At 50.5% G+C, this 18,202-nt stretch overlaps 2 protein-coding genes across 3 annotated transcripts in view; one reads left to right on the plus strand and one right to left on the minus strand.

Annotated features, from left to right (window-relative positions):
- Positions 1-205: 205 nt before the first annotated feature.
- The window catches only part of SCARA5 (scavenger receptor class A member 5), a 55,650-nt gene continuing 37,653 nt past the window's right edge, over positions 206-18,202 (minus strand). The window contains exon 11 of the mRNA XM_056515688.1: positions 206-217. The gene's annotated coding sequence lies outside the window, so the exon portion shown is untranslated. The remainder of the gene's footprint in view (positions 218-18,202) is intronic.
- ESCO2 (establishment of sister chromatid cohesion N-acetyltransferase 2) lies at positions 1,558-18,005 on the plus strand. Of its 2 annotated transcripts, none has more exons than XM_056515686.1 (11): positions 1,558-1,980; positions 4,766-4,819; positions 5,747-6,644; positions 7,458-7,527; positions 7,721-7,772; positions 8,619-8,721; positions 10,407-10,538; positions 11,150-11,239; positions 12,181-12,390; positions 14,124-14,365; positions 16,653-18,005. In XM_056515686.1, the coding sequence occupies exons 1-11, from the start codon at positions 1,961-1,963 to the stop codon at positions 16,843-16,845; spliced, it is 2,064 nt and encodes a 687-aa protein (XP_056371661.1). In that variant the 5' UTR covers positions 1,558-1,960; the 3' UTR covers positions 16,846-18,005. The 2 variants fall into 2 exon arrangements, with proteins under 2 accessions (XP_056371661.1, XP_056371662.1); XM_056515687.1 differs by having other exon boundaries at positions 7,461-7,527.

An 18,202-nucleotide genomic window follows, 5' to 3' on the forward strand; every position in this document is an offset into this window, starting at 1 on the left:
AACTGTTCATGTGGGGGCGGCCATGATGCCGTACGGAAAATATCACTGAGCGTGCGCAATGCTGCGAGACTACCGCACGGGAAGAGAACTGCGCATGCGCAATGCAGTGGTGTCTCCAGTTTTTCTTTCCGTCTTTTTTTTTTTTTTTTTTTTTTTTTTTTTCCCTGTCTCTTTGGCGTTTCCCTTCTTTCCCTTGCTGTCTCCCGTTTTTTCCTTTCCTTTTTCTCCCCCCTTCTCATTTTCCCTCCTTTTCCATTCCCTTTTCCCCTTCCCTCTATTTCTTTTCCCTTTTTCTCCTTTCCTCTTTTTCTTTCTCCTTTCCTTTTTTCCCTCCCCATTCCCCCTTTCCTTTCCTTTCCTTTCCTTTCCTTTCCTTTCCTTTCCTTTCCTTTCCTTTCCTTTCCTTTCCTTTCCTTTCCTTTCCTTTCCTTTCCTTTCCTTTCCTTTCCTTTCCTTTCCTTTCCTTTCCTTTCCTTTCCTTTCCTTTCCTTTCCTTTCCTTTCCTTTCCTTTCCATTTTTCCCCCTTTTTTCTCACAGGAACTGCTGGAAAAACCAGAAACTCTCCCCCACACCTTTTCCAATTTTGGAGAATTCAGGGTTGGGAACGAGAAATCTTCCAAAGTTTTTATTCAAATTTACCCCGGGCTTTGTTCACGACGATTAAGGAGCAATTAGAACCTCATTAACATCCGAGGCAAGGGATCAATTACCAACAGGGAGCCAAACCCTCCCATTTCAGAGCAAATAATGGAGAATTCCTTGGGATTTTTTGATGGATAAATATTGGGAAAATTCACTCAAGAGCCGCTATTTGCCATTTTTTTCCTTTTTAATTTTTTCTTCCTCCTCGCCTTTCCTTCTCTTTTCCTCCTTTTTGTCCCTTTCTCCTTTTCCCGGTTTTTTCACCTCGTGAAAAAGACAAAGTTCACTCTTTTAAAATTTTTAGAAGTTGAATAAGGGATAAAAAGCTACAATATCCAGCGCTGGGGTGTCTGGTAATCTGCATAACCACCTTATCTTAAAACAATATTCTTGAACATTTTTACATTTCGTGGGTTAATGCATGCTCATGAGCGTTTATGCATATTTAAACATTTTAATGAATTTAGGTGCTCTAGAAGTTCGGGGTTTTTTTTCCTCTTGGTTTTTATCACTTTTATCATTCAGATTAAATAGCCCAGCATGGCTAGTTCACACTATTATTTGAGCTACTTACACAAATAAAAGCATTTTATAACCACGCGGTTTCTGTTTCAGTATAATACTAATGCCTAAATTATAATACATATATTTACATCTGTTTTATTTATTTAAGCTATACGGAATATACATAAGATGACAGATTATACTACGCCAAAAATCAGTAAAAAGGGAATATGAATTGTACCATATCAGAATTTTTATGGTTAATAATAGCATGCAAAATCTAACACATTAATGCGAAAGCCAACAATTATATTTGTTATTTATAGCACTTTTCACTTGCTTATTCCCGGCAGTGCCCAAGGCCAGGCTGGTCTCGGAACACCCTGGAACAGTGGAAGGTGTCCCCATCCACAGCAGCTCCCTGATGCCCTAATTAACACCAAAATCTTTAATTAGCGCCTCGTTAATCGCTCATTAACTCACAACTCCTCCCATTCCCGCTTCTCCCCTCAGAATCTCCCGCGCCCGGGACGCACGGCGGCGAGACTACAACTCCCATCACCCCCCGCGCGCGCCAATGAGTAAAGCGCCGGTCCGTTCTCGCAAGGCACGCTGGGAGGTGTAGTCTATCCGCGTCCCCGCGCGAGGACACGCGCTCGCTGATTGGCTGCCAGGCCGCAGGGGTGGGTCCAACGCGGAGCCGCGCGCTGTCGGACCAATGGAGAGCGAGCGGCGTTGATTGACGCGGCGCTCAGCCAATAAAACGGCAGCGCGGGCGGTTCGAAGGCGCGCGGCTGGCGGCGGGAAGCAACCATGGCGGAGGCGGCGCTCAGGTGAGGGGGCTCTGCGGGCTCTGAGGCGTCTCTGAGGGGCTGTGAGGGCGTTCTGAGCGGCTCTAAGGGAGCGCCTCTGAGAGGACTGTGGGGGGCTCGGAGGGGATCGGCGGGGATGTTGAGGGGGTTCTGAGGGAGCCCTGAGGGCAGCTGAGGCGATCTGAGGGAGGTGTGAGGGGTTTCTGAAGGAGCTCTGAGGGGTTCCGAGGGAGCCGTGAGGGGCTGCGAGTGGTCTGGGGGGGCTGTGAGGGGATTCTGAAGGGTCTGAGGAGATCTTCAGGTGATCCGAGGGAGCTCTGAGGGTATCTTGAAGGAGACCTGAGGGGGTTCTAAGAGAGCTTTGAGGGACTCCGAGGGGATCTTGAGGTGGCTCTGAGGGAATTGTGAGGGGATCTGAGGGAGATGTGAGGGGCTCTCAGGGAACTGAGTGACCGGTTCTGAGGAAACTGTGAGGAGCTCTGGGAGGATCTTGAGGAATCTCTGAGGAGCTCTTAGGTGGGTCTGAGGGAGCTCTGGGAGGCTGTGAGGGGGATCTGTGAGCTAAGGGAGCTTCGAGGGGCTCTGAGGGGATGTGAGGGGCTCTGAGGAGGCTCTGAGGGGATCTGAGAGAGATCTGAGGAGCTCCCGGGACTTTGAGGGGCTGTGAGGGAGCTCTGATGAGCTCTGAGAGATCTCTGAGAGGCTCTGAGGGGGTTCCGAGAGGATCTAGGGGGATCTGAGGAGCTCTGAGGTGGCTCTGAGGGAGCTCTGGGAGGCTGTGAGGGGGATCTGTGAGCTAAGGGAATTGTGAGGGGCTCTCAGGGAACTGTGAGGGGCTCTCAGGGAGATGTGAGGGGCTCTGGGAGGATCTTGAGGAAGCTCTGAGGGGGATCTTGAGGGAGCTCTTGGGGCTGTGAGGGAAATCTGAGGGTATCTGAGCTCTGGGAGGCTCTGAGGAGCTCTTAGGTGGGTCTGAGGGAGCGCTGGGAGGCTGTGAGGGGGATCTGTGAGCTAAGAGAGCTTCGAGGGGCTCTGAGGGGATGTGAGGGGCTCTCAGAGAGATGTGAGGGGCTCTGGGGGAGCTCTCGGGGCTTTGAGGGGCTGTGAAGGAGATCTGAGGGTATCTGATGAGTTCTGAGGAGATGTGAGTGGTTCTGAGAGGATCTGAAGGGATCTTGAGGAGGCTCTGGGAGATCTGATGGGATCTGAGGAGGCTCTGAGGAGCTCTTGGGTGGGTCTGAGGGAACTCTGGGCAGCTCTGAAGGGTTCTCAGGGAGATGTGAGGGAATCTGGGGGGATCTGAGGGAGCTCTGAGACATCTCTGGGAGGCTCTGAGGGGATCTTGAGGAGGCTCTGAGTGGCTCTGGGGAATCTCAGGAGCTCTGGGGGGGCCTGAGGGGATTCTGAGGGAATCTTGGGGGATCTGAGGAGCTTTGGGGGGGCTCTCAGGGGCTCTGGGGGGATCTCGAGGGATCTCTGAGGGGGATCTGAGAGAGACCTGAGGAGCTCTCAGGGGGTTTTGGGGGGCTTTGAGAAGCTCTTAGGTTGCTCTGAGGGAGTTTTGAGGTGTTCTGAGGGGGATTTGCGGGGATCTGAGGCGTTTTTAGGGGGCCCAGGCAGGAATTTGGGGGGCCAGGAAGGGCAGCCAGGATCCCTGGCAGGTTTTGGGGTTTGGGGAGCCCTGAGGGGGTGATGGGGGAGGGTTGGACACCCCCTCAAAGGACCCCCCAGAATTCCATCCCTAAAAGTTGGGGAACCCCAGAATTCCCTCCCAAAAGGTTTTGGGAACCCCACAGTAGACCCCAAAGATTGGAGACCTAAAAAAATACCCCAAAAGGGTTTTGGGGACCCAAAAAAAAAAAAAAAACCCTCCAAAAGGATTTGGGGACCCCTTGGGGACCCCAAAAAGATTTGGGGATGCAACAGAGAGATCCCAAAAAATTGAGACCTAAAAAAAAAACCCAAAAGGATTTGGGGATCCCAAAAAAAAGCCCCAAAAGGGTTTTAAGGACCCCCTCCCCCCAGAACACTCCCTAACCCCACAAAATTCAATTAGTGAGTGATTCATGATTGGTTAATTTCCCATAATTAATGAATATGCTAATTAATGAATTACCAATAATTAATTAATTGAATCTTGGCTGGTGTTGGTTAGTTGTCCTCTGGGGTTTGGGATTTTTTTTGGGATTTGGGTTGGGAAAAATTCCCACAGCTGGGAAAATCCTGGGATGGGATGGAGTGGGAATTCTGGGAATGAAAAGGCTCCAAAAATGGGAATTCTGGGAATTAATGGGATGGAATTAATGGGATTTCTGGGGTGGAAGTGATGGTACTTCTGGGATTCCAAAAGGCTAAAAAAATGGATTTATGGGATTTAAAAGGTATAAAAAATGGGATTTATGGAATTACTGGAAGTTTAGGGATTTCTGGGAATTAATGGGATTTCTGGGATTTCAAAGGCAGAAAAAAATGGGATTTCTGGGATAGAATGGAATTCCTGAGAATGAATGGAGTTTCTGGGAATTCACGGAATTTCTGGAATTAAAAAAGCTAAAACCAAAATGGATTTATGGGATTTAATGGGAATTTTAATGGGAATGGTTGGCATTTTTGGGATCCCAAAGGTGAAAAAAAAAAAAAAAGGGATTTCTGGGATGGAATTCCTGGGAATTCATGGAATTTCTGTGAATGGATGGGATGGTTTATTCCGAATTTTTCCCCTTCCCAATTTTCTCCCCTTCCTCCTTCAATCTGGGGTTTTCCCCCTGGAATTCCATCCCAACCTCTGGAAAACCTGGAATTGCAGGAGCTGCGGAGCGGCCGCGGGAACGCCCCAGAAACGGAGCCGGGATCCCGACAGGTGAGAGGGGACATTCCCAAAAATCCCAAAAAATCCGGGAATTCGGGCTGGGAGGGACCTCCCATCCCACCCCTGATCCCAAATCCCTCCTGGGACATTCTCTGGGAATTCCAGCCCATTCCCAAATTCCCTTTTCCCGAATTCCTGCTCTCTTGGAGCCTCTCCAGCCTCTGGAAAAGCTTCCAAGGATTCCCTGGATCCTGGAATCCCTGTGGAATGTCCTGGGATTGGGAATTCCCTGCCCATGGATTGGGATTGTCCCAGGCTCCTCCCCCAGGGCCTTGGATTCGGGAATTCCGAAATTTGGGAATCTTCGGGATCAGGAATCCTTGGGTCAAGGAATCCTTGGATTGAGAAATACCTGGAATAAGGAATCCTTGGATTCAGGACTCTCTGGAATCAGGAATTTTGGGATGAAGAAATCCCTGGATTCAGAAATTCCTGAAATCACAAATCCTTGGATCAAGGGATCTTTGGATTCAGGAGTCTTGGGAATCAGGACTCCCCGGATCAAAGAATCCTGGGATTCAGGAATCCTTGGATTTGGAATCCTGGGATAAACAAATCCTTGGATTTAGGAATTCTGGGATTCAGGAATGTCTGGAATCAGGAATTTCACAATAAAGAAACCCTTGGATTCAGGAATCTTTGGAATCACAAATCCTGGGATCAAGGAGTCCTTGAATTTGGAATCCTTGGATCAAGGAATCCCTGGATTCAAGAATCTTTGGAATCAGGAAGCCTTGGATTTGGAATCCTGTGATGAAGAAATCCTTGGTTTCAGGAATTCCTGGAATCAGGAACTTTTGGATTCAGGATTCCTTGGAATCACAGATCCCTGGATCCAGGAATTCCTGGGCCAGCTGCTGTTCCAGGAATGATTCCAGGTAGGATCTGATTTCTCATCCCCGTTTTTTTTTTTCCCAGCTCCTGCTCGGAATTCCGGACCCCGGTGTCCAAACGGCTCCGAGCTTTTCCTGGATCCCCATCCCAGAATTCCCACTGGAATTCCCAGGAGAAGCTCCTCGCTTCCCAGATCCAGTGCTCTCCCAGCTCCCAGGAGGAAAACCAGGAGAACGAAATTTTTCCCAGGAAATCGGCGCCTTCCCGGAGATTGGACATCCCAGAGGGAAATCTGGGAACTCCCGGGAATCCCCAGCCTGGCTCTGCCTCTTCCCACAATTCCCAGCTTCCCGTGGGGACTTTTTATGGAAAAACGACATACCTGGATCCTCTGGAGAGGAAACGGCTCCGGGAGCTGCTGGGGCATGGGAATATCCTGGAAAAACCTGGGAATTCCGGGAATCACGGCAGGAATTCCAGCAGGAATTCTGGGAACACCAGGAGGAATCGCAGCTCCAAAGGCAAAGCCAACCCCAAGCCCCGGCAGGAGATTCCCAAGGGGAAAAGCAGCGGGAATGTCGGGAATTCCCGGAATTCCGATGTCGGCCATTCCCAGAATTCCAAGGCTGGGAATTCCCGGAATTCCGTGCTGCAGAAGAGGCCGGAATTCCGGGTGCTGAGCGCGGGGGTGCGGCCGGCGCTGCGGCTCCCGCTGGGCTCCGCCTTCTTCCAGAGCGGGAAAAGATCCCGGAAAAACCCGGGAAGCGCCGCAGCCTCTTCCGGGAAAAACCCGGGAGACTCCAAGAATCCTCCGGAAAAAGCCCCGGAAAAATCGGGAAAGGCGGAAAAGTCGGGATTGGAGGAGGAGGCTGGGGAAGAGGAGAAGGAAAACCGGGAATGCTCAGCGGGATTTGGGAATGAGGGAGAGGAGGAAATTCCCAGGAAAAGCGTTGGGAATTCTGAGGGTGCTGAGGGGAAGGAGGTGAGTGCAGGGATGGGGCAGAATTCCAGGGAATTCCCGGGAATTGGGAAGGGCTCTGAGGGATGGACAGCGGGATTTTCCTTGGAAATTTCCAGGGATTCCTGTGGAATTTTCCTTTGGAATTCCTGTAGCATTTTCATTGGGATTTTTCCTTTGGAATTTTCTTGGGGGATTCCTGTGGGATTTTCCATTGGAATTCCTGGGGGATTACTTGGAAATTCCAAGGATTTTCCTGATTTCCTGGAGCTAATTCCAGATTCTCCCCATTTTCTGCTTCCTCCCAGCCTGGGAAATTTGGGATCTGCTGGAGCCAAATGCTCCCAAATTCCCAGATTTTCCTTGGGAATTCTGCCAGGAATTCCTTCCCAGTCCAGGGGAGCCATTCCTGGCTCCTGGCCCAAATTCCAGCTCTCCCAGAGCCCCTTTTTAACTTGGAAAAGGCACCAAGAATTCCCGGGATTCTTCCCCAGGAGCATTCCTGGATTGGATCCAGCGCCTCCCTGGGGAGGAATTTCAGGATCTAGGAAGGGTCTCCCTCCCCTTTTCCACCCCAAATTCCATAAACATCCCTCAGGATGGATCCTGAATCTCCATGATCCCAGAATCCCAGAATGGTTTGGATGGGGTCCATGAATTTTCCATCCTGTTCCTGACATTCCCAAATCCCAGGGTGATCCAAGATTTCCTTGGACACTCCTGGGCTGGAACAGACCCAGAATTCCTGAAAAATCCTTGGAAAATCCCCAGTACCTCTACTGACCCCCCAGAATTCCATGTTTTCCCATTTTCCCTGAAATCCCCTCTCTCCCTCAGCAGGAATCCCCTGGAATTCCTCCCTCTCCCAGCCCGGATTCCCAGAATTCCGGCCCGAAGAAAGAATTGGGTGAGTTGGGAAAACTTTGGGAATTCTTTCCCCGCTTTACCTGGATTTCCCTGGCCTGGGGAGTTCAAAGGAATGGAAACTTCCCAGAATTCCCACTGGGATGGATCCGAGGGAAGCAGAATTCCCAGGATTTTGGGGCTGGAATTCTGCTTTCCCAGTTTTCCTGACACTCAGAATTCCATGATTTTTCCAGGCTCTCCGTGCCCAGCCGGACTCTTCCCCATCTTCCTTCCCACCAGGAGGAGGTGAGATCCCATTCCTGCTTTTCCAGAGGGGGAAATCCTGGGAATTCCCATCCTGGATTTCTCCCTCTGTGTGCTGCCAGAATTCCCAAATCCTGGAATTCCTCTGGGAGCAGAGGGGGCTCAGATCCTTTGGAATTGGATCCAATCGTGGCTGTTCCTGGAGTTTTCCCTCCGGATTTTTTGGGAATTCTCTGTCCCTCCCCTGCTGAATTCCCGCTTTCCCTGTTTTTTCCCACTTTTTCCACGTTTTTCCCTGTTTTCCCAATTTTCCCACCTGGATTTTCCCATTTTTCCTCTTTTTCCCACTTTATCCCTGCTATTCCCTGGGTTTTTCCTGCTTCTCCCACTTGCCCCGCATTTCCCACTTTTTTCCCAGATTTTCCCTGTTTTTCTTTTTCCTGTTTTCCTATTTTTCCAACTTTTCCCTATTTTTCCTGCTTTTTCTCCCAGTTTTCCTGCTTTTCCCTGCCTTTCCAACATTTTTCCCACTCTTTTTCCCAACTCTTCCCACTTTTTCCCTGCTTTTCTCACTTTTTTCCCAATTTTTCCTGCTTTTCTCATTTTCCCTCTTTTTCCCCCTTTTATCTTCTTTCCCCTGTTTTCCCAGCTTTCCCTATTTTTCCCACTTTTTCCCTGTTTATTCCCACTTTTCCCCCCGTTTTCCCATTTTTCCTACTTTTTCCCCTTCTTTTCCCTGTTTTTTTTCCCCCGTTTTTACTCCTGATTTTTTTCCTTGCTTTTCCCATTTTCCCCTTCTTTTCCCCTTGCTTTTTCCACTGTTTTCCCTACTTCTCCCACTTTTTCCCAGTTTTTTCCCAGCTTTTCCCACTTCCTGGTGTTTTCCAGGCCCCTGGAGGAGCTCCCGGCTCCCTTTGGGATCGACCCCTCTGGAAAAGCTCCCAGGAAATCCAAGGAATCCTCGCAGCATTCCCTGGACCAGATGATCATTGTGAGATTCCCAATGGGAACGTGCCAGGAACTCGGGAATGTTCTGTGGGAAATCCGGGAATTCCCTGGGAATGACCCCGGGACAATCCAAGGGACTCATGGGGGAGGATGGGAAAACTGGGAGTGGGAATTGGGAATTCTGGGAATGGGAATTGGGATCTTGAGGGATCATTCTGGAGCTTTGGGATCATTCCCAGTTTTTGGGATCATTCCCAGGCCTCAGATCCAAACCTTGGATCCCTGGGGGAGGGGGAAATTCCCAAAATCACAGATTCCCAAATTCCTATCCCGGATTTCCTTCCCAAACCCTGAAATCCTGGAATGCTGAGCCGTTCCCGGGGCTCCAAACCCTTCCCTAAATCCCACATTCCCCAAATCCCACATTCCCGTCCCTTTTCCCCTTTCCCTCCCCACATTCCCAAGCTTCTCCTGGAATTCCCTCCCCTCATTCCCAGGCTTTTCCTGAAATTTCTTTTTTGCATTCTCAAGCTTTTCCTGGAATTCCCTCCCCTTATTCCCAACCTCTTCCTGGAATACGCTTCCCACATTCCTGAGATTCCCTTTCTATGTTCTGACCTTTTTTTTTTCAAAATTCCCTCCCCACATTCCCAAGCTCTTCCCTGAATTCCTTTCCCACATTCCCAAGCTTTCCCTGGATTCCCTGCCTTCATTCCCAACTTTTTTCCAGAATTCCCTGCCCTCATTCCCAACATTTCCCTGGAATTCCCTCATTCCTGACATTCCCAGGATTCCCATTTCCCCATTCCCAACTTTCCTGGGATTCCATGCCTTCATTCCCAACTTTTCCCCAGGATTCCCTGCCCTCATTCCTGACTTTTCCTGGAATTCCTTCCCCTCATTCCCGACTTTTCCCAGGATTCCCTCCCTTCATTCCCAACTTTTTCCTGGAATTCCCTGCCCTCATTCTCAACATTTCCCGGGAATTCCCTCATTCCCGACTTTTCCCAGGATTCCCTTTCCCCGGGATTCCCTGCCCTCATTTCCTACTTTTCCTGGAATTCCCTGCCCTCACTCCCAACTTTTCCCAGGATTCCCTCCCTTCATTCCCAACTTTATTCCCAGAATTCCCTGCCCTCATTCCCAACATTTCCCTGGAATTCCCTCATTCCTGACATTCCTGAGATTCCCTTTCCCCATTCCTGACTTTCCCCAGAATTCCCTGCCCTCATTCCCAACTTTCCCCGGGATTCCCTGCCCTCATTCCTGACTTTTCCTGGAATTCCATGCCCTCATTCCCGACTCTTCCCAGAATTCCCTCCCCTCATTCCCGACTTTTCCCCAGAATTCCCTGCCCTCATTCCCAACATTTCCCTGCAATTCCCTCATTCCCGACTTTTCCCAGGATTCCCTGCCCTCATTCCCGACTTTTCCCAGGATTCCCTTTCCCCATTCCCTACTTTCCCGGTATTCCCTTTCCCCATTCCCAGCTTTTCCCGGGATTCCCTTTCCCCATTCCCAGCTTTTCCTGGTATTCCCTTTCCCCATTCCCGACTTTCCCCGGGGTTCCCTGCCCTCATTCCCGACTTTCCCCGGTATTCCCTTTCCCCATTCCCGACTGTTCCCGGGGTTCCCTTTCCCCATTCCCGACTTTCCCCGGTATTCCCTTTCCCCATTCCCGACTGTTCCCGGGGTTCCCTCCCTCCCTCACTGCGCTGTTCCCGGCAGGACGCGGGCCAGCGGCAGCTGGGGGCGCTGCAGTGCGGCTCCTGCGGGATGCTCTACGCTCCCGGCATTCCCGAGGATCGGCTCCAGCACCTCCGGCACCACCGGAGGCTCCGCGAGGGGCTCAGATACCCGGTGAGCCTGGGACGGGAATTCTGGGAAGGGGTTTGGAATTCTGGGAGTGCTGGCAGTGCTTGGAGTCCATGGATTCCCGAGGTTTTTCCCAGGCGGGAATCTCCCAGATTCCAAACCCAGCCTGGATTTGGTATCCAGAGGGAACTGGGACCATTCCAGCCCTGGCTGTGCTCTCCAGGAATGGCGGGGATTGATCCCATTCCCGAAATCCGGAGCGCTTCCTGTTCCAGCAGCTCCTGGAATCCTGGGATCCCCCAATCTTGGAATCCTGGGATCCCCCAATCTTGGAATCTCGTGATCCTCCAGTCCCAGGATCCTGGGATCCCCCAGCCCTGGAATTCCAGGATCCCCCAGTCCTGGGATCCCAGAATCGTGGTATCCCTGGATCCGTCAAACCTTGGATCCTCAAATCCTGGGATCTCCCCAGTTCCAGATTCCTGGGATTCCCCCAGCCCTGGAATTCCAGAATCCTGGGATCCCTCAAACCTGGAATCCCCAAATCCCAGGATACCGGACTCCCAGGATCCCCCAGTCCCAGAATCCTGGTATCCCCAGATTGTGGAATCCCGGGATCCCCCAGTCCTGAGGGGGTTGTTGGGATTTTCCGGCAGGGCTGGAAGAAGGAGCGCGTGGTGGCGGAATTCTGGGATGGCAAAATCGTCCTGATCCTGCCCGGGGATCCCAGCTACGCCATCAGGAAGGTACGGAATTCCTTGGGATTGCCTTTGGGAATGGGAGCTGATCCCCAAATCCCAACGGGATCTGATCCCTAAATCCCAAATCCCAGCAGGATCCCTGGTTCCCCATCCCACCCCAATCCCACAATCCTGATTCTCTGTGCAAACAGGGATTTGTTTTTGGGAATGAATCCTGTTTTCACGGGAATTCCTGGTTTCAATCTCATTTTTCCTGGGAATTCCTGTCCCAGTTTCCCAGGAATTTCCAGACCCTATCCTGGTTTTCCTGGGAATTCCCGTGAATCCCATCCTGGTATTTCTGTGATGCCCCATTCCGTTTTTCCTGGGAATTCTCGTGATCCCCATCCTAGCTGTTCTCATGAATCCCCATCCCATTTTCCGGGGAATTCCCAGTGCCAATCCCACTTTTCCTGGGAATTCCCATCCCGTTTTTCCCTGGAATTCCCATGATCCCCATTTTCCCGTTTTTCCTGGTATTCCCGTGATCCCCATCCCATTTTCCTCAGGAATTCCCGTGATCCCCATCCTGTTTTCCCCAGGAATTCCCGTGATCCCCATCCTGTTTTCCCCAGGAAATCCCGTGATTCCCGTCTTGTTTTTCCCCCTGGAATTCCCGTGATCCCCATCCCGTTTTCCCTGGAATTCCCGTGATCCCCATCCCATTTCCCCCTGGAATTCCCGTGATTCCCATCCTGTTTTCCCATGAAATCCCGTGATCCCCATTTTCCCGTTTTTCCCTGGAATTCCCGTGATCCCCATTTTCCCGTTTTCCCCAGGAATTCCCATGATCCCCATCCCATTTTCCCCCTGGAATTCGCGTGATCCCCATTTTCCCGTTTTTCCCAGGAATTCCCGTTTTTCCCTGGAATTCCCGTGATCCCCATTTTCCCATTTTCCCCAGGAATTCCCGTTTCTCCCACCCCGTTTTCCCGCTGTTCCCGCAGGCGCAGCAGGTTCTGGCTCTGGTGGATTCCGAGCTGGGATTCCCGACGGGGGCCCCGCGCTGCCCGGAGCCATCCCAGAACAATTCCCGGGTTTCCCCGGAGCGCTCCCGGCAGAATTCCCGGATTTTCCCGGAGCAATCCCACGTTTACCTGTTCGTGAGCCCCGGGAACGGCGTCCTCGGCTGCCTGGTGGCGCAGAGCATCAGCCAGGTCAGGCTAATTGGGGTTAATTAATTAATTAGGGGCTGATCAGGGGGTTATTAGCGACTGATCAATGGTTAATGACTCATTGCTTAGTGATTGGTTATTGATTAAATACTGATCAATTAGTAATTGGTGATTAATTACTGATTAGGCAGTCATTGATTAATGGCTATTTAGTGATTAATTAGATAATGGTTAATTAGTGGCTGATTAATGATTAATTATTGACTCATGATTGATTAATGATTAACTAATGGTTAGTGATTATCGAATGATTAAATAATTTCTAATTAGTGACTGATTAATTGGTGATTAGTGATTGACTAATGGCTGATTATTGATTGATTAGTGGTTATTCAGTAGTTAGTGCTTTATCAGTGATTATTTAGTTACTAATTAATTACAAATTAGTGATTAATTAGCTATTAATTAGTGATTAACTGACTGTTTTGTGATTGATTAGTGGTTAATTTGTAATAAATTAGTGATAATTAGTGGTTAATGGGCTGCTGGGATGTTCACCTGTGGCCGGGAATGGGGGGAGGGTTCCTGGGAAACGGGAGCTGGGAAGGAATTCCTGGAGAATCCCGGGATCCCTGGGATCCCCAATCCCTGCACCTGTGCTCCTTTCCCATCCCATTCCCATTTCCTGGATCTCTGCCTCATTCCCAGTTCCCGTTCCTAGTTCCTGGCCTCATTCCCATTCCCAGCTCCCGTCCCCATTCCCAATTTCCAGTTCCCATCCTCATTCCCATTCCCAGTTCCCATTCCTTTCCCAATCCCATTCCCATTTCTGCTTCCAGTTCCCATTGTCCCTATTCCCATCCCCGTTCCCAGTTTCCATTCTCCATTCTCAGTTCCCAGTTCCCATTCCCATTATCCCCAATCCCATCCCCAGTTCCCATGCCCAATTTTCCATCCCCATCCCATTTCCCGTTACCATTCCCAGTTTTCCATCCCCATTCCAGTTTCCCAATTCCCAGCTCCCATTCCCATCACAATTCCCAGTTTTCAGTTCCGATTCCCAGTTCCCATTCCCATTCCCATTTCTGTTTCCAGTTCCCATTTCGCCCATTTCCCATTCCCAGTTTTCCATCCCCATTCCCAGTTCCCATTCCCAATTCCCCATTCCCAGTTTTTATTCCCAGTTTCCCATCCCAATTCCCAGTTCCCATCCCCATTCCCAGTTTTCTATCCCTATTCTCAGTTCCCATTCCCAGTTCCCATTCCCCATTCTCAGTTCCCATTCCCAATTTCCTGTCCCCATTCCCAGTTTCCCATCCCCATTCCTGGTTCCCATTCCCCATTCTCATTTCCCATTCCCAATTTCCCATCTCCATTCCCAGTTTTCATTCCCTGTTTCTAGATCCCAGTTCCCCATTCTCATTTCCCATTCCCAATTTCCCATCTCCATTCCCAGTTTTCATTCCCTGTTTCTAGATCCCAGTTCCCAGTTTCCCATCCCCATTCCCAGTTTTCTATCCCCGTTCTCTGTTCCGAATCCCTATTCTCAATTCCCATTCCCAATTCCCCATTCCCATTTCCCATTCCCAGTTCCCCATTCCCAGTTCCCATTCCCCATTCCCATGTCCCATTCCCAATTCCCCATTCCCAGTTCCAATTTCCCATTCCCCATTCCCAATTCCCCATCTCCATTCCCAGTTTTCATTCCCCGTTTCCAGATCCCAATTCTCAGCTCCCAATTCCCCATTCCCAGTCCCAGTTTCCCGTTCCCACAGGCATTCCGGGTGCTGCCGGAGGCGGGCTCGGCGCCGTTCCGCGGTTCCCAGGAGGATTCCCAGGAGGATTCCCGGGAGGATTCCCGGCTGGATTCCCGGCGCGGCTCCCGCTGGGAGGCGGCGCTGCGGGCGTGGCGCTGCTCGCTGCAGCCCGAGCCCGCCGCCTGCGGCATCAGCCGCCTCTGGGTGCTGGGGGCGCGCCGGCGCCGCGGCATCGCCCGGCGGCTGCTGGACACGCTCCGGTGGGAACGGGGAGCGCGCCGGGATGGGCCTGGGAACGGGGAAAAACCGGGACTCGGGGAGGGAAAACCGGGACTCGGGGAGGGATGGGCCTGGGAAAGGGGGAAAGCGGGACTCGGGGAGGGATGGGCCTGGGAAACGGGGAAATCGGGATTCAGGGAGGGATGGACCTGGGAAACGGGGAAAAACCGGGACTCGGGGAGGGATGGATGTGGGAAAGGGGAAACCGGGACTCGGGGAGGGATGGACCTGGGAAAGGGGAAACCGGGACTCGGGGAGGGAGGGACCTGGGAAAGGGGGAAATCGGGATTCAGGGAGGGATGGACCTGGGAAACGGGGAAAAACCGGGACTCGGGGAGGGATGGATGTGGGAAAGGGGGAACCGGGACTCGGGGAGGGATGGATGTGGGAAAGGGGAAACCGGGACTCGGGGAGGGATGGACCTGGGAAAGGGGAAACCGGGACTCGGGGAGGGAGGGACCTGGGAAAGGGGGAACCGGGACTCGGGGAGGGATGGATGTGGGAAAGGGGGAACCGGGACTCGGGGAGGGATGGACCTGGGAAAGGGGGAAAGCGGGACTCGGGGAGGGATGGATGTGAGGAGGGGAAACCGGGATTCCGGGAGGGATGGACCTGGGAAAGGGGGATCTGGGGAGAGAAAACCGGGATTCTGGGAGGGATGGACCTGGGAAAGGGGAAACCGGGATTCAGGGAGGGATGGACCTGGGAAAGGGGAAACCGGGATTCAGGGAGGGATGGGCCTGGGAAACGGGGAACCGGGATTCAGGGAGGGAAGGACCTGGGAAAGGGGGAGGGGAAACTGGGATTCAGGGAGGGATGGATGTGGGAAAGGGGGATCTGGGGAGGGGAAGCCGGGATTCGGGGAGGGATGGACCTGGGAAAGGGGAAACCGGGATTCTGGGAGGGATGGGCCTGGGAGAGGGGAAACCGGGACTCGGGGAGGGAAGGACCTGGGAAAGGGGGATCTGGGGAGGGGAAGTTTGGGATTTGGGGAGGGAAAACCTGGATTTGGGGAGGGATGGGCATGGGAAACTGGGATTTTTGGAGGGGAAACTGGGATTTGAGGAGCAATGGACATGGAAAAGTGGGATTTGGGGAGGGATGGACATGGAAAACTGGGATTTGAGGAGGAATGGACATGGAAAAGTGGGATTTGGGGAGGGATGGACATGGAAAACTGGGATTTGAGGAGGGATGGACATGGAAAACTGGGATTTGGGGAGGAAAAACTGGGATTCTTGGAGGGGGAGGCCAGGATTTGGGAAGGGAAGGACATGGATTCAGAGAGGGAGAACATGGAAAACTGGGATTCAGATTGAGGGAGAGCAGGAAAAAGTGGGATTTGGAAACGGGAAAACTGGGATTCGGGGAGGAATGGATGTGGAAAAGCGGGATTTGGAGAGGGGAAAGCCAGGATTCTAGGGGGGATGGACATGGCAAACTGGGATTTGGGGAGAGGAAAATTGGGATTCTGGTTGGGACAGAGATGGAAAACTGAGATTCAAGTCAAGGGAGAGCAGGGAAAAGTGGGATTTGGGATTTTTACTAAAAATATCCTGGATTTTAACAAAAAATATCCTAGATATGAACTAAAAATATTCTGGATTTTAATTAAAAACATCCCTGATTTTAACTACAAATATTTCGGATTTGAACTAAAACTATCCTGGATTTCAACTAAAACTATTCCAGATTTTAACTAAAAATATTCCAGATTTCCCCTAAAAATATCCTGGATTTTAACTGAAAATATTCCAGATTTCACCTAAGAATATTCGAGATTTTAACTAAAAATATTCTGGATTTTAACTAAATATATTCTGGATTTCAACTGAAAATATCCTGGATTTTAACTAGAAAGATTCCAGATTTTAACTAAAAATATTCTGGATTTTAAGTAAATATATTCTGGATTTCAACTGAAAATATCCTGGATTTTAACTAGAAAGATTCCAGATTTTAACTAAAAACATCCTGGATTTCAGCTAAAAATATTTTGGATTTTAACTAAAAATATTCCGGATTTCACCTAAAAATATTACAGATTTTAACTAAAAATATCCTGAATTTTAACTAAAAAATATTCCAGATTTTACCTAATTTACCTCATTTTACCTAATCCCAGATTTCACCTACAAACCTCCCAAATCCCATCCCAAAAGCGGGAATTCCAACTCCAGCCATTCCCGCTTTTCCCCAAGCCCGTTCCCGTTTTTCCCAGGATCTGCGTTCCCAATCCCGTTTTTTTCCCGTTGTTCTCCCCTCCAGGCGCACGTTTGTGTTCGGGGCCGTGCTGGATTCCGGGGATTTGGCCTTTTCCGACCCCACTCCCGACGGGAGAGGCTTCGCTGCCCGGTACTGCGGCCGCGCCGACTTCCTGGTCTACAACCTGCTGCACGGGGAGCCGGGATCCCTGGGATCCCTGGGATTGCTGGGATCACAGCCCAGCCTGAGCTCCTGAGGGGCTGGAAAAGCTGGGATCGGTCCAGCAGGGTCCTGCTGACATCCCAAGGGAGTTCTGAGCTCCCATGGGAATCCTTCCCTAAATCCCTGAATCCTTTCCCTGAATCTTTTCCCTAAATACCTGAATCCCTTCTTTAAATCCCTTCCCCCCGCTAAATTCCTTCCCTTCCCTTCCCTTCCAGACCTTCCCTTCCCTTCCCTTCCCTTCCCTTCCCTTCCCTTCCCTTCCCTTCCCTTCCCTTCCCTTCCCTTCCCTTCCCTTCCCTTCCCTTCCCTTCCCTTCCCTTCCCTTCCCTTCCCTTCCCTTCCCAAAACTTCCCAAAACTTCCCAAAACTTCCCAAAACTTCCCTTCCCAAAACTTCCCTTCCCTTCCCAAAACTTCCCTTCCCAAAACTTCCCTTCCCAAAACTTCCCTTCCCTTCCCTTCCCAAAACTTCCCTTCCCAAAACTTCCCTTCCCAAAACTTCCCTTCCCAAAACTTCCCTTCCCAAAACTTCCCTTCCCAAAACTTCCCTTCCCTTCCCTTCCCAAAACTTCCCTTCCTCCCTAAATCCCTTCCCTAAATTCCTTTCACTTCTTTGGGAATCCTTCTGTCCTGTGGGAATTCTTCCCTAAATCACTTCCCTTCCAAATCTTTCATTCCCTTTGGAATCCTTCCCTTCCCTTGGGAATCTTTCATTCCCTTCCTTTCTATGCGAATTCTTCCCTTCCCTTGGGAATCCTTCTTTTCCTGGAATCCTGCCCTTCCTTGGGAATCCTGAACTCCCACAGGAATTCCTCATTCCCTTGGGAATCCTTCCCCAAATCCCTCATTCCCTTGGGAATGTCCCTCTGGAATCCTTCCCCTCTCACTTCCTGCACAGTTGCTGCGTTTCACTGGAAATCCTGGAATTCTGCCAGGATTCCCCCGGAATTCCTTGGTTTTCCCGGGTGGTTTTTTGGGATTTAAGTTAATTGGGGGTCAGGGGTTTGTTAATGGAACTTTTTCTTTTTTTTTTTCTCTATTCCCTTGGAATTGTGCTGGGAATTCTTCCCAGGGGTTTTTCCCATGGGATTTGCACCTGGAGCCTCCCGGGGCCCTCCCAGGCAGGAAATTCCAGGGGGTTGTGGAAATATTCCAATGTTTTACCATGATATTCCATAAATTTATCACAATATTCCAAGGTTTTCTGATGCTATTCCATAAATTTATGACAATATTCCAAGGCTTCCTGGTATTTTGCTGTTTTTTGGAAATATTCCAAGGTTTTATGATAATATTCCCTGAATTCATGATATTCCAGGGTTTTGTGACGATATTCCATGGTTTTATGAGGATATTCCAAGGTTTCATGGGAATATTCCAGGGTCTTTT

Source organism: Oenanthe melanoleuca, unplaced genomic scaffold (assembly GCF_029582105.1).
Source record: "Oenanthe melanoleuca isolate GR-GAL-2019-014 unplaced genomic scaffold, OMel1.0 S040, whole genome shotgun sequence".
NCBI classification, from domain to species: Eukaryota; Metazoa; Chordata; class Aves; order Passeriformes; family Muscicapidae; genus Oenanthe; species Oenanthe melanoleuca.